The 15,172-nt window shown below is 33.5% G+C and overlaps 1 protein-coding gene across 1 annotated transcript; it reads right to left on the reverse strand.

Moving 5' to 3' along the window:
* Positions 1-3,536: 3,536 nt before the first annotated feature.
* On the reverse strand, positions 3,537-7,104 carry LOC131061320 (jasmonoyl--L-amino acid synthetase JAR4). Its single transcript, XM_057994948.2, has 2 exons — positions 6,007-7,104; positions 3,537-4,945 (listed from the first exon to the last, which is right to left on the reverse strand). The coding sequence occupies exons 1-2, from the start codon at positions 6,634-6,636 to the stop codon at positions 3,824-3,826; spliced, it is 1,752 nt and encodes a 583-aa protein (XP_057850931.2). The 5' UTR covers positions 6,637-7,104; the 3' UTR covers positions 3,537-3,823.
* Positions 7,105-15,172: the final 8,068 nt, after the last annotated feature.

The raw sequence follows: 15,172 nt of genomic DNA on the forward strand, positions 1-15,172 counted from the left end.
AGAACTTCATTCCCCAACACCACTTTCATCTTCAACAAGGATCCTCTCCAAATCCTGACATAGCTCATGGGGCAACTACTCCCACTCATCAATCCTCTGGTCATCAACATCTTCTGATGCCCATTTAGCCAAACAATCAGCTGCCCTATTCCATTCCCTTGGAATATGGGTAAACGACACCGAATCCATTACAGAGCTAACCTGTAATATCTGTTGTACTAACACAGATAGTTGCCAACTAACCTCAGACATCTTCCTCTGAAGGAGCAAATTAACCAGAATTTGAGAGTCAGCTTCACAAATCACCTTCCGCCACCCTAGGGCATAAGCTCTCTTCAAAGCATATAGGATAGCCAAGCCTTCCATCCTCTCTTAATTTGTCTTTAACTACCTCTCTAATATTTTATTATTTTCTATACCTACCCTTTAATCCTAGTAGATCATTTATCCTTTCACCTCTTGATCATATCCCTCAATTTTCAAAGATGTTCTCTATATAAGAGGATTCCTTCATCCTTATCAACCCTAATAATCTAATCAACTAATGTGTTTATCTAGCCAATACGATCAATCAAGCAATCAAACATTCAAGCGACTACACAACCACAATCTGTTCTTTGTTGAGCTCGTGTGCACAATACAAAATCTGAGAATTAGCCATATCAAACAAGATCAATGAAGATCAAAGCCAACTATGCATGTGAATATTATAATATTTCTATTTTGTTGATGTTTTGCATGTTTTAAGTTCTTCATTGGTGTATGGTGGATTTTTCATTATAGAACTAGGGTTTTTATGTGGTTGGATCTTTGTTGGTTTTACAATAGTTTAACATTCCATTTTCACAATATATAATTTTTAAAAACTTAAAATTAACATTTATTTAAATATTAAAAAAGTTGGATTTTTTTTTTATACTAAGAAAGTAATACTTTAAAAATAATAAATGTTAAAAAGTCATATTACGTGGGAACTTTATAAAAGATAGTTTTATTTTTTTTTTTACTTTTATTATATTAGAAACTTAACCAAGTTTATAAGGATACATGGGAAGTTTTGTATTAAAGGAATAGTTTTTTATAATTTTAAAGTTTAGGAAATAAATATAAGATAGACCTAAGGTTAAAATATGGCCGTTTAGGTGGGGATAAAACCAAGTTTGGCATAAATGTTTGAAGGGAGTTAGGAAGTTTGTGTAGCATCTCTGTTGCATCAATTATCTAATATGATGTTTTGAACAATATTATTGTCATTCATTCTTGTATGTAGAAAGAGAGGCTTCATAATAGAGAAGTGCTTTGTGTTTAATTTTTGCATTTTAGAAAACATTTCAGTTTGTTATCAACTGTAGAAAAGGGTCGATCTATTATTTGGGTACAAAACTCAACACATTTGAGGTATTTTATGATTGTAGTTGCTCATGATAATTGATATCTTCATTGTAACTATCCAAAACTTGTATTTTGCATTTTTTTATTACTTTTGATTGCAAATATGAGATCGTCACATACATGGATGTATGTAGATGATGGAATCATCTATATACTATCATGCATGTTATGCATTTGAATGATTAGAAGTGAATATATTATGTATGTATTATTTCTGCAATAAATAATGTTTTCAAGACTAATCTATATGCCAAACTCACTTATGTAACCAAAACTAAGATATATAAGACTAATATATAAGATTGATGTTAAGTGCATATATATATATATATATAAGGACAAGTGCATCTATCACTATATTCAACAAATATATATAGAGAGTATCACAAGTAGTCTTCCTTCTTTAGAATTTATTTTTGTCCTTTTTTGACACACCTTCTATCCTCCACTCTATATACCCTTTATATCTTGTTATTTATCCAAGAGAGGTGTATCTACGAAGAGAGACATCTATTCCTAGGGTCAGCCTCTTAATAATTTCTGATTTTATTTTAATTAACTTTAACTCATCTTAATATTCCCTATGAGGTCGGCCTTATGAAGAAATCAGCTCCCTTTGTTGAATAATCACTTCCCCTCTTTATTATTTAAACTCCTTTTGCCTTGGTTAGCCTCCCTCATTCAATCACACTTATTAAATGAAATAAAACCCTAGTCGGCCCTTAACTAGGATTTAACTTGGGTCAACCATTGTAACCAAATATAAAATTATTTATTTAAAGCATTTATTGAATCGCTCATATTCAACTATGTATTTTCGCAGGTAGGGTTTTATCTAAGGCGGGGGCATGACATGGTTTTGGTTGAAACCTTTTTAACCAAAATCAATTTTGGGTGAAATAAAATAATGCTGTTGACCAAAAATGTGACACAATAATATACTTTAACCAACAAACTTCTTGACTTTTTCACAAGTGGTGTTCTTTCATATGGCTTCTAATCTAATTGCTTCAGTATTAACACTCGAACTAGAATGTTTTGGTACTATTAAGAAGAACCAAACTATAATCTATTGCCCCAATCTTACAACCCAACTCGCCCATAGCTTTAGATCAGCTCTAGAGTACTCGTATGATGGATGGTTACCTTTTTCCTTGTCATTTCATGGCTCTCTTCTCACATGCCGACAAGCTCCCCATGGGGGAATCCCCTTTGCTCCCCCTTGTCTTAAAAATGTGGATGATAGTGTCTCATGGAGTGTTGCAAGGAGGAAGAAAGGTCTTCCTATTTCACTTCCCCACACTCATGTTTGAATTTTGGGCGAGAGGCCATCTCATTCTAGGTATAGTATTGTCTAAGTTGGACCCCAGGGGTCACAACTCTTCCATTCATTTGTTATTTATGGTAGCTTGGTTGTTGTTCCTCTCTTCTTTTTGGTTGCATTGTTTCTCTAGATTTTTTCGGGCTAGTGTGAGCCTATTTTGCCTATCTTTTGGCAAGTTTTGTAAAAGGTTGGGACCCTTGTTTCCTACATAATTTAATTTTTTTTAAAAAGAACTAAACTATCCAAACAATGAGAACAAAAAAAAATCTTCCATAATAAACACAAAATATGAAAACCCCATAAAAATTCTTATAGCCAAGATAAAATTAAAGAACCAAAAAATAAATACAAACATCTATGTCTCTTTTATATTTCAATGAATTCACTTCAAGTTGATTTCTCAAATTTAAATATATTGTCTATACCTAATTGTTATTATATTCAATTGATTTTAATCATTATTGAAGCAACAACTACAAGTTGGGAGGATACTACTAAATGATCTTGGCACAAGAGGCTGAAAGATTACTCATCTACTTTTGAAATCTTAGGATTATTTTGTCCAAATAATGATATATTTTTATATCACATATTTTTATTAAGAATAAATATTTAATAGCCCATTATAAAGAAATTTTGAGCTTTCTTATGAGATATATTTAGCTTGGAAATCTCTTATACTCTTTAAGCAACACTACTTCCTTTGGCACACATGCAAGGAATCATCATTTTAGTGTTCTATCGAATCATTTAATATTCTCACATGACCTCAAACACTAAGCAAATCCACTCTCAAAACAAAAACCAATTAAATCATTTATTTGAACAATAGATTATTTATTTATTTAGGGTAAGATGGTGCATACAAATAACATCATATACTATGCAAGCCTTGGAATTTCAACACCTTAGGCTTCTCGATGTGGATTGACAATCAAAATATGGAGACGGCTATTCAGTAAACTAAAACACAATACATACAAAAGAGAACAACTTTCTAAAATGCAATCCATACAAAGAAGAACACAACTTTTTTTTTATAAAACTCCCCTTCGTATAAATTGCATTTTAGTTGACTGAATAGCCACCACCTCAAACTATTACATGTCAAGAGAGAAATGTGCTGAAATGCCTTTGTATTACACTATTGTTCAGAATGTCAAACAAGGCAGGATTACAGCTGATGCAACGAGGAGTTTTGAACTGACTGACTACTGCTCCAAGGCTCAAGTAGTGATCCAGAATCTTCCTAAATGTACCCTTTTCTAGTATACGAAGTTCAAGAGGTCCAATGGTTTTGGCCTTTCTGGAACCAACATACCCTGCATCAGCAAAAGACTCGTCCATGACTGAGCAGCATTTCCTTAGAAGGTTTTCATCCATTTTGCCACTAAGCTCCCAATATATCACATAGTGTCCTGGCTCAGTTGACATATCTGTAGAGCTTGTGAAGTCAACCAGCTCCACATTTTCTTCCTTCAAGAGTTGGGTAGCCTTCTCAACAGATATCTGCAAATCTTTCTCAGTGATCTTGTCGATGTTTACAGAAGGCAGGAGGTTCTTTCTGCGTTCATATGACAACTGAGGAGTAGAATTGTGAAATCCAACTACTCTCACTACATCCCCAAGCTTGTACCTGTAAAGCCCAGCAAATGTTGTGAAAACTACCTCATATGCCTTACCCACTTCCACTTCTGTAAGACCCACTGACTTAGACTCTTGGGCACTGCCATTAGCTTCATTAGGCTCATCCAATTTGGATTCTTCATGGAGTGGAATGAATTCAAAATATGCAATGTTGGGAACCACTGTGAAAATTGTGTTTTCTGGTGGGGTTTTGGGATCTAAATTGGCTCCAATCCAACCTTCGGTGGAACCATAATCTGCACTCACCAATGGTAGATCCCCTGCATAATGTCTCAGTTTCATTAAGTAGGGTTCCATGGCACCTGTCATGATAGAAAAGATATACTTGGCATTGGGCCAAAGCTTTCGGATTACTCCATTCCAGTTAGATTTCTCCATATTTTCACACTTTTCATAGATTGTGTCTGCCAATTCAGGATCAGGTTTGAGTAATTTTGAAACAGATTCCCTCATGGAGGGTTCTGTGATTCGTTCACTGAGTTTTCCTTCCTTGATATCGATGCAAAGCTCTTGCCAAACTTGCTCAAATGTCCGAATAGCATGTAGAATACTGTATGAAAATGTTGATGACACATATTGTACCTACATGAGTGCAAAGTCATTCAGATTCACTTAACAATCCAGCTCTCTTAGAAAAGTAATAGTCTATCTTTTATGACTCAAACTAAGTCAAATTTAGATTAGAAAAACTCTTCATTTTAAAGCCTAAGAAATGATGATGCTCTCAAAACTTGGAAGTGATCGATTGATTCTCAAAACCCAGAACATCTGTATGGTATGAATACATTTTTGGAGAGGTATAGTGGAGAGTTGTCAGAAAGAGCTTAAAGAGTTGATGTGCTATTGGGGATTGATGAGGTTTTTATCGTCACTTAAACAATCAATAGGAACTGGTTTAAAAAGCACATTTTAGGTTTTAATTTGTTGAGGTGGCTCATCTTAAATCATTTTTGCTTACCCCACTTCTTAGGCAGGGGTCCCATGGCGGAGGCTTAAGCTCTATTTTTAAGGAAGAGGCCTTTCCATGAAAAAAATATTTTTTAGCTACGGGATTAATTAGAATCTTTTTCCAAAAAAATAGAGCTCCTATCTTTTAGGCTTGAAAATCTAAGCTGGTGAAAATGGGGTGGGGCTAGAAATTGCCCCACCAGCTGCACTACAAAGTTCATGACATCCTTAAATTTAGAAGCTGAAATTTTTAAGCTGAAGTGCAAAACAAAATTCATGGGACCGCCAGCTTTAAAATATTCCTAAAAAAGCTCAGCAGCTCCAGCTCTATTTTTTAGGAAGCCCCCCTCCATGGGACCCCAAAATATCAAGTTGTCTAACCAAGCTTAAAATACCAATAATTGAAAAAAACCAAAATATCCAGACAAGCAAAATATGTTAACCAAATCTGCTCCGCAGCAACGTACAATTAAAAAGGGCAAAAAGGAAGAAACAGTACCTTCCTTGCTAATGCATGTAGTTAACAAAATATGATATACAAGTGATCTTAGATTTAATGCTCTGCTAACTTATGATGGACTGAGAAGTTACAACTCAAAGCATTTCCATATTAAAACCTTGACCAAAGGTAATCTCGTAATCCAATTCTACTATTGCCTATTTGTGGAAGCTTGAGCAATCTAGAAATAGTGTACCTCATTTGAATATAGCAACCCACATAGGAGATGGCAATACAAGGATTGTCGAGAATCATTCCCAAACACAACCTCATCTGGGCTGCATGCAAAGACTTGGCTGCTCTTCTTTGCAATCTTAAACTCTGCACTATTAAACAAATTTGTGGTTGCAGTGGAGGCTACCAACCCACCCTTGGTACGCTTCTGTTTGCTGCCATAAACAAATTCAAGGGATCTCCCCCCGGGCATGATTGGAAACAACAGAGCTCTATAGGACCCTGAAATTGCAAAAACCTGCAAACTTGATGCCACCAAATCATCATTGAAAGGAACAAACTTTGGTCTCCCATTTGTAGTGCCAGAGCTTAAGGACCAGCTTCTGATGGGTTCAGTGGTCAGAACAGGGGATTTATCTCCGTCTGCAATTCTGTTAATGTAAGGCTCTATATCAGCATGGGTAACCAGAGGAACACATGACCTAAAGCTTTTGGGATCCGTTCTGCCATTCAGACCCCACTTACGCAAGTACTCTGTTTCACTGTTAAGCTCTATTATCTTCTTCAATGTCTCTAGCTGAACTTTCTCTGCATCCTTCGTTATTGCTTCGAATTCATCAATCACTTGCTGGTACCTTGAACTTGACGCCATAGTTGAAGAGCTTGTGCTTGTGTGGGAAAGTACAGGATTGAAGCACCAACTAAATAAGAGTATATATAGTAAGTTTCAGGTACTCTCAAGCTACCCAGTAATCCAGGCTCAGTTATCAGAGTTGGAGATGTGGCATAGTAGACCAATGAATTCAGAACTAGTAACAGATCTTAAAAAGATTTTGCCTTGGTTGGTAGAGATATTATAGGGGGACTCACAAGTTGTGAGCTGTCAGGTGATTCAGCATAGTTATTGAGGGAAAGATGTGGCATTTAGACCTTGAAAGGACTCACAAGTTTTGGGCTGCCCAGCAATTTAGGCAAAATTATTGGGTTAAAAAGATCATGAATGGACTCTTACAAATTCTAAGCTGCCTAGCAATGAGGAAAGAAGTTTGGGGGATGGAGGGGCGGCTATGGAATAGCAGACCTTATAAGGTCTCACACGCCTTGACCTACTCAACAATCTAGCACAATTAATGCAAAAGATATTTGTAGATCCTTAAGGATCCTCTCTTTCCTGGTGTCTTCCAATTGTGAGAATACAACTAAAGTGGATTTGTGGCCGGTTGACAATTGTGCTAAATTTATGGGGTAAAGAGAAAAAAAGATCTAGTCTAACTTGTACTTGTTAATTTGGAAAAATCAGTTAAAAAAAAGATTAGTCTAACTTGTACTTGTTAATTTGGAAAAATCAGTTATCATTTACCTCCTTTCAGAGTTTTGAGAGGTCAATCAAAAAGCAGTGCTGGCGCTTCAAGAGGATAGAGCTAGGCAACGTCATGCATTGTGGACTGGTCTAAAGGGAAAATGAAAGTAGGATACAATCACAAACTTAGCCAACGATAAGTCATTTAAGTTAAAAAGTGTGTTGTTTAAGTCAAAATAATAAAAAAAATCAATTTATCAATTTTATGGGTATTAAGGCTTAGTTTCTAAGTAGTCCTTTTTGTAATAGAAGCAATTATTTTTCTTACTAAAAGTACTTACAGCTATCAAATATATATGTATGATTATTTTTGTCACTTGAAAAATATTTGTAATATTTTAAAAGCATGTTAAAAAAAATGTGTACAAATAAGTTGTAATTTGAAAATGTGACTTGTGTCTTATTAGCACATTAGTCCACCAACTTTGTTGCATTTTATTTGAAAATGTTATTTGTAATGGCTGACATATATTTGAAAAATTAAGCATCCACGGTAATGCTTGAAAATAATTTAACTTTCCTATCTTTCCACGTGCTAAATAGAATTTTCACTCTAAAAGCATAGAAAATTTGGGTAAATCTAGAAAACTTTTTAGGCCAAATGCCTAGAAGAGTCATATGCTAGGAGAAAAGCTTTAGCCAAAAAAGGGCTTGATAAATCATGTATCTAGGTGAATGCAACTTGGATCTATGAATAAAACAAGAAAATGTGCTAGAGAATTTCTAAAGGTTCACAAACAAGATAGAGGGGTTTGGTAACACCCAATGGACAAAGATATTAAGGGAAGACCCTAGAAAAAGACACTAAGTGAAGTGAGCCAATTTAGGCTCCAAAATGGTAAACCAAACTATTTGAAACTTGCGATGCCATTGAATAGTAGTGGATAGAGATTTTACGTAACATCGGTCTTTGAACCATGGGTGAGTGAGGAGTAAATCACGAATAACCTTTTAAAGGGTTGTAATTCTAGAAATGAGTGTCCAGGTAGCACTTTGAATGCTTCCACCAAGGACTAGTATATCAAATTTCATCCTTATGAATCATCTTTGGAGGAATAGACTTCATAGTGGTTTGAAAGGATTCAAAATTCTAATTCCCAACTATAGATTTAGTCTTAAAACTTAGTTAGGATTACCTGGTTTTAGGAAAGTGGTCATGAAACAAAAACATGACTATCTAATAATTCTTTAAAATTATTTTTTAGAATCAAATGAAAATGGTTATAACCTTTCAAGAGATTAATACAACCTTGGACCTTGAAGTAATACTAGAAAATCTACATAAACGTTTTTTCCCTTTAATGATTTGAGAATTTGGTTGATAAATAGTCTTTTAATATGTCCATTGTATGAGAGTTTCATCTTTTTAATTAATAATATATAGAAATGAAAGGTGTCTAGACTTAGCACTTTTCTCTTTCCTTCGAACCCTCTGTTAATCATTTCTTCTCATTGATAATTTTTGTAGGCACCCAAATCTGTCTACTTAATTAAATGAATACTTAGTATTTATGTCTACTTAATTAAATGAATACTTATTATTTATTTGATTATTTAACCATCGATCAATAATTAATTAAATTAATATTTAATGTATTCATCTTAACGCTCTTCTCCTATTAATTAAATAAATTATTCAATTTATTTAATTTAATTCATGAAACCATATTCTAACAATTAATTAAATAAATAAAGCATATTTGTTTAATTAACCCCTCTCCACATTTAAATAAATCAACATTTATTTAAATCCCTAAAATCCTCTCTCTCACATTTAAATAAATAAATATTTATTTAAAATCCCTAAAAATCGTCCCACCTGCATTCTCCTACAAACGCAAGTTGCATAATTTTAGTTGAAATAAATGAATGTTATTCTAATTAAATTCTTTTTTATCCTCACCCACTTGCTCATTAACTTCCTTCTAGATTCTTCTAACTTTCTTCTGGACTCTTCTAACCCCTTCTAATTAGCCTAATCCCCCCCTCTAATCATTTGCACATCCCTTAAGAAAGGTCACTTCTCAAAACAACTCAAAAGCCTTCAATAACCATTAAAGGCTTTGTGTCTCTAACAAGCTAACATCTAAAGTCTTCTAAAACCATTAAAGGCTCTTACATGATCATAAATGGTTAACTCAAACTTAACCTTTGGTTGGAGACTTTCTCTCTAACTCAACCATCTTTTAACTCGTGGGTCTCTTCAAGCATTCATTGCTTTGATCATGGTTATCCCTTTTACTCTTGCACAAGAGTTTATCTCTTGGATAATAGATTTATACAATAACCCAACCCACATGAGGTTACCCTCATGTCTCCTCAGGCATTAAATGCTCCTTCCCTCTCCTCTCAAGCCATCTCATGTTGACACTTGTCATCATGGGATTGGGTTGAAAGCCATCACATGGATCCTAAACCCATCAATCTTGACCCTTCACAAGCCCACTCAATCTTAGCCATTTAATCAACATTTTTCCCTATAAAAGAACCTCATTCTCTAAGCCAAAAAAAGGCATTACAGAGCATTAGAGCATTGTTATTATAGTGAAATTTACATAGATGTTAGGAGCTTTCTCATAGAAACCCTTTTACACTTGCATAGCATTTGTTTATCATCTACAACCATCTTGAATATCCATATGGCATCCATGGATAGTCCTAAAAGCTAAGAGCTACTCTCATTTGGGACTTGGAGAGGGGAGAAACAAGGCAGAAGCATCAAAAGGCATCATGGAAGCATCTTAGGTAGACTCTTCTCCTTTCTTTTGTTTTGTTAAACTTCTTTCATACTTTTTGAAATCTCTTTTGATATGTTTGGAATGGTTTTTAGTTCTTTGTTTTGGTTTTTTGGTTGGAACTAACTTATTAACATTGAACTTTGTTTTTGCCTTGTCTCCATTTCCATGACATCATTTGGTGAACCCAACGTGAATCGAACACGCAACATTCTAATAACTTTTTAACTAACTGTAGACACCTAAAAGTTGCACAATGAATTAATTGAATTTTATTCATTTAATTAATTTTAATTCTTCCAATTAATTAAATTAAGATTAAATTAATATCCATATTCTTCTAATTGTCTATTAATTAAATTAAGATTTAATTAATATACATTTCTTATATCTAAGCCATTTAATTAAAAATATCAATTTATCTCATTTCCCATTTTATTTAAATCTACATTTAATTAAAATCTCCTTTGCATTTAAATAAATGTAAATTTATTTAAAAATCCCCCCACTTGCAAAATCCTACAAATGCAAGTTGCATCCCCTATTTGGCTAAAATAAATCTTTTCTTTACCAAAAATTGTATATTTTCCCTCACCCACTTGCATTTTCCTATATCTCCCACTTGCCTCCTAAACCCCTTCTAGATTCTTCTAATCCCTTCCAATTTAGCCTAATTCATCTCCTAAGTATTGTCACATTCCTAAGCAAAGAGAAGTCACTTCTCAAAGCCTCCAAAGTCTTTGAAATGCATTAAAGGCTTTATGTCTTCAACAAGTTAACCCTCAAAGTCTTCCTAACCATTAATGGTTAACTCAACCTTCTTGCATGATTAGAGAATTTCTCTCTAACTCAACTCCCATCTAACCCAAGGGTTTTATCAAGCATTCGTGGCTTTAACCTTGGTTATCTCTTTAACCCTTGCACAAGAGTTTATCCTTGGATAAAAGCTTTATCCATTGGATAACTCTAACCTAACCATACCCTTACCTCCTAAGGTAACTGTAGTCACATAAATCTATCCATTTAATTAAATGAATATTTACTATTTATTTGATTAATAAACCATCAGTAATTAGTTAATTAAATTAACATTTAATTAATTCATCCTCAACCCCTTCTCCTATTAATTAAATAAATTATTCAATTTATTTAAATTCATTAAACCAAATTTACAATCAATTAAATGAATAAAACATATTTATTTAATTCAACCCCCTTTCCTCTTTTAAATAAATAAACAAACATTTATTTAAAATCCCCAAACTACCCCCCCCCCCCCCCCCCCCACAACTTGCATTCTCCTACAAATGTAAGTTGCAACCACAATTGAAATAAATAAATTTTATTTTAATTAAAATCTTATTTTCCCTCACCCACCAAACCCACTTGCAATCCTAAATCCCCTTCTAGACTCTTCTAATCACTTTCTAAATTCTTCTAATCATTCCTAATTATCCTAATCCCATTTCCTAAATATTGTCACATTCCTAAGCAACTTGAAGTCACTTCTCAAAGTCTCAAAGTCTTTGAAAAACATTTAATGCTTTATGTGTTCAACAAGCTAACCCCTAAAGTCTTCCAAACCACTAATGGCTCTGACATGACCATTAATGGCTCTTACATAACCATTTATGGTTAACTCAACTCACCCACATGGTTAGAGACTTTACCTCTAACTCAACCCTCATTTGACTCATGGGTCTCTTCAAGCATTTATTGCTTTGACCATGGTTATCCTCACTAACTCTTGCACAAGAGTTTATCCATCGGATAAAGACATTATTTATTGGATAATGGCTTTATTCATTCAACTCAACATTAACCTTACCTCCCAAGTTAACCCTCAAGTCATGTCAAGTATTTAATGCTTATTCCCTCCCCTCTTAACCCATCTCTTGTTGACATTTGTCATCCTGGGATTGGATTGAAACCCCTCACATGGATCATAAACCCCTCAATCCTGACCCTTGTTGAGATTACTCAATCTCAACCATCCATTGCTCCATTTTACTTATAAATAGAGCTCATTTTTTCATAATCCAGATCCTGAAATCTTGTATGCATTTGATTTATAGTGAAGTTTAGAGAGCATTTAGCATAATAATCTACATTTGTCTTTTGGGCTAAAATTAACATTAGATAATTAGATAATATCTCATTTTAGCTTGTTCACATTTGCATTCTCATAAGCTTTCATTCTACAATCTTGAACCTCCATAAGACATCCAGAATAGTGCAAAAAGCTACTAAGAGCTACACTCAATTGGGAACTTGGAGAGGAGAGGAACAAGGGAGGAGTAGCTACAAACATGGTGGAGGGCATTTGGAGATGTCTTATTGCATTTCTTAGATTTGTTAAGCTTTCTATTTTGTTTTTTGTGTCTCTCTTGATATGCTTGCTTAGAATAATATTTGATTTGTGATTTCTAACACTAACACTTGGTTTGTTGCTTGTGTGTTTGTGTTTGTCTTAACAATATCCTAAAAATCCTTTTTGCAGAGCATCATTTGGTGAACCCAACGTGAATCAAACACACAACCTTCTCATAATGTTTTTTAAAAACTATTAACTTTTCATGTTTTAATTGACACACAAATCGCACTTTAGCGCCATTGTTCATGCTCTGGGGCCTTCGAAAGTTGGTGATTTAGTGATATTGGTCGCAATAATAGCATTATTGTCTCCCAACTGGCGCTATCGTCATTCTTATAGCACTATTGACCATTAAATAGTGCTATTGTGTCTAGTTTTAGCGCTTTTAGCTCACTATTTGACAAAATTTATTCTGTTTGACAGTCTTTTAGCGCTTATGTCTCTTTTTACAGCGTTGTTGTACTTCTTTTAGCGCGTTGGTTTGTTATTTAGCGCTTTCATGTTAAATAGCGCTTATGTTTTCACACAAAGCAGCGCTATTGTAATAGAGAGTTGAAAAAACACTTTTGTAACCGAAAAATCAAAAAAAAAATTAGGCTTGTAGAAGCCCACCAAAAATTCGGATTTTACTAACTAGTTTCTTTTTTTGCAGGTTTTGACTAAATCTCATTGCAGGATTGGAGGACTTAAATTAGAAAGCTTTTATTCTTCTTTTTACTAACTTTGTTAAAATTAGGATAAAATGAACTCACTTTCTTTTATTGGTTATCAACTTCACTTCAATTTGGGTTTTTCAAATTAATCAAACTTTTCAGTTTGGAGCTCTATAAAGAACATCATTTTGCAAACTAAAAAGAACCACAAAAACAAAAACGAACAAATTTGTTTTAGCAAGTTAGGACCAAATTTCATTTGGTGCTTAAAATCAACAAACAATTTTTATTTTGCATCAAACTAAAAATCACAATCAACACTTCATTTTGGGCAAAGTTTAAAAAGAACAAACCATTTGTCCCTTCAAGTTCAAATTGATTTACTTCAAGCAAAACGTGTTTCAAATTCAGTTGACCAGGATTTCAAGTTCCTATATTACAAAACATTGTGCCATTGAATTTAAAAAGAACACCATTTTGTTGGAGCAACATCTCCAAATAGTTAGATCACATTGCTATAAACTTGGTTAAAAAGAACAAGTGTTTTTGGTGATTGGCACTGTTGAATTTTCCCAGGTTTTATTGGATGTATTTTAATGTATATATCTAATTCAATCTGATACTTGCATTCTTGGAATTCTATGTGTTTTCAAATTGAATAACATTGTACTATATATATTCCTTTGGAGAGGCATGTCCTTGAATGGACATGTCTCTCCTTTAATTATAATAATTTAATCAATATTATAATGTTTCATCAATCAATTATTAATTTAGAATAATATAATAGATTAATATTGAATATTAAATTTTATATGATTAATAATAATATAATAATATAACATAATAATATATTATTATTAATCAACATATATTATATGTATTCTAAATGATCATTCGACTCAAGCTACAAACATCAACACTCCCTCTTAGCTAGGGAGGATGATCAGACAAAATGTGTAGTGATCTCCCATGTCAACACTTATGGCCCTCACCATAGATACACAAAACATAATTAACACTCCCTCTTAGCTAGGGAAGATAAAATCAATGCAAATGCATTAAGTCTAGATTAATTATGGAAGAGAAAAAAAAAAATCCAATAATATATATTAATTGGAGTCATCATTATGTTAGATTGATATTCATCTAGATACAAGATTCATTAGATAGATGAACATGAGAAAGATGCATAGTATGATTTAATCAATAGTTTGGTCATGTGCAAATATAGAATGACTATCAAGGATGATTCAATTGCTTGATGGTTTTATCATAGTTATCGATATGATAAATGATTGAATGAGAGACTTCATTTATCTCTCATTCAATCATTTATCTTACCGAAGCTATTATGCGTTAAAACTCCCTCTTAGCTAGGTAAGATGAATGTAGACAATATATTCAAGCATCATAATTTAATAGATAGTGATCATTTTAGTCATTCATGAGAATCATACCATCTAATCATTTGGTATGTAGTATCACCTAAACACGTGATCCTGAAGTTCATCACATCAATCTTGCGATTGATAGGATATCACCTAAGCATGTGATATCAGTATTGCCTACATGCAATACTTAAGGATAATCATATGAGAAATCTTAATTTCTCACCTTATCCTAGTTGTGATAAGTGCACTAACATTTTATACAAATGTTATATCACCTAAATACATGATATGAAGTATCACCTAGACACATGATACAAATGTCCATCACGTCAATCTTGTGATGACAGGATATCACCTAAGCACGTGATATCAGTATTGCCTAAACACGCAATACTTAAGGATAATCATATGAGAAAGATTTAAATTCTCATCTTATCCAAGTTGTGGTATGTGCATTAACATTTCATATGAATGTTTTACCACAACACAATCATGGCTTCATCCATGATTCACCAGAGATCCACCATGATAACTGGTTTGGACATTATAAGATCGTCACCTTATAATCTCTCCATACAAGTGTTCATTATCTTGAGAGATCGTCACCTCTCAGATATGAACCCAGGGGATAAAATCCAAAAATGTCCTGTCATGACAAAGAAGTTTACACAT

Source organism: Cryptomeria japonica, chromosome 11, assembly GCF_030272615.1.
Source record: "Cryptomeria japonica chromosome 11, Sugi_1.0, whole genome shotgun sequence".
Taxonomy (NCBI): Eukaryota; Viridiplantae; Streptophyta; class Pinopsida; order Cupressales; family Cupressaceae; genus Cryptomeria; species Cryptomeria japonica.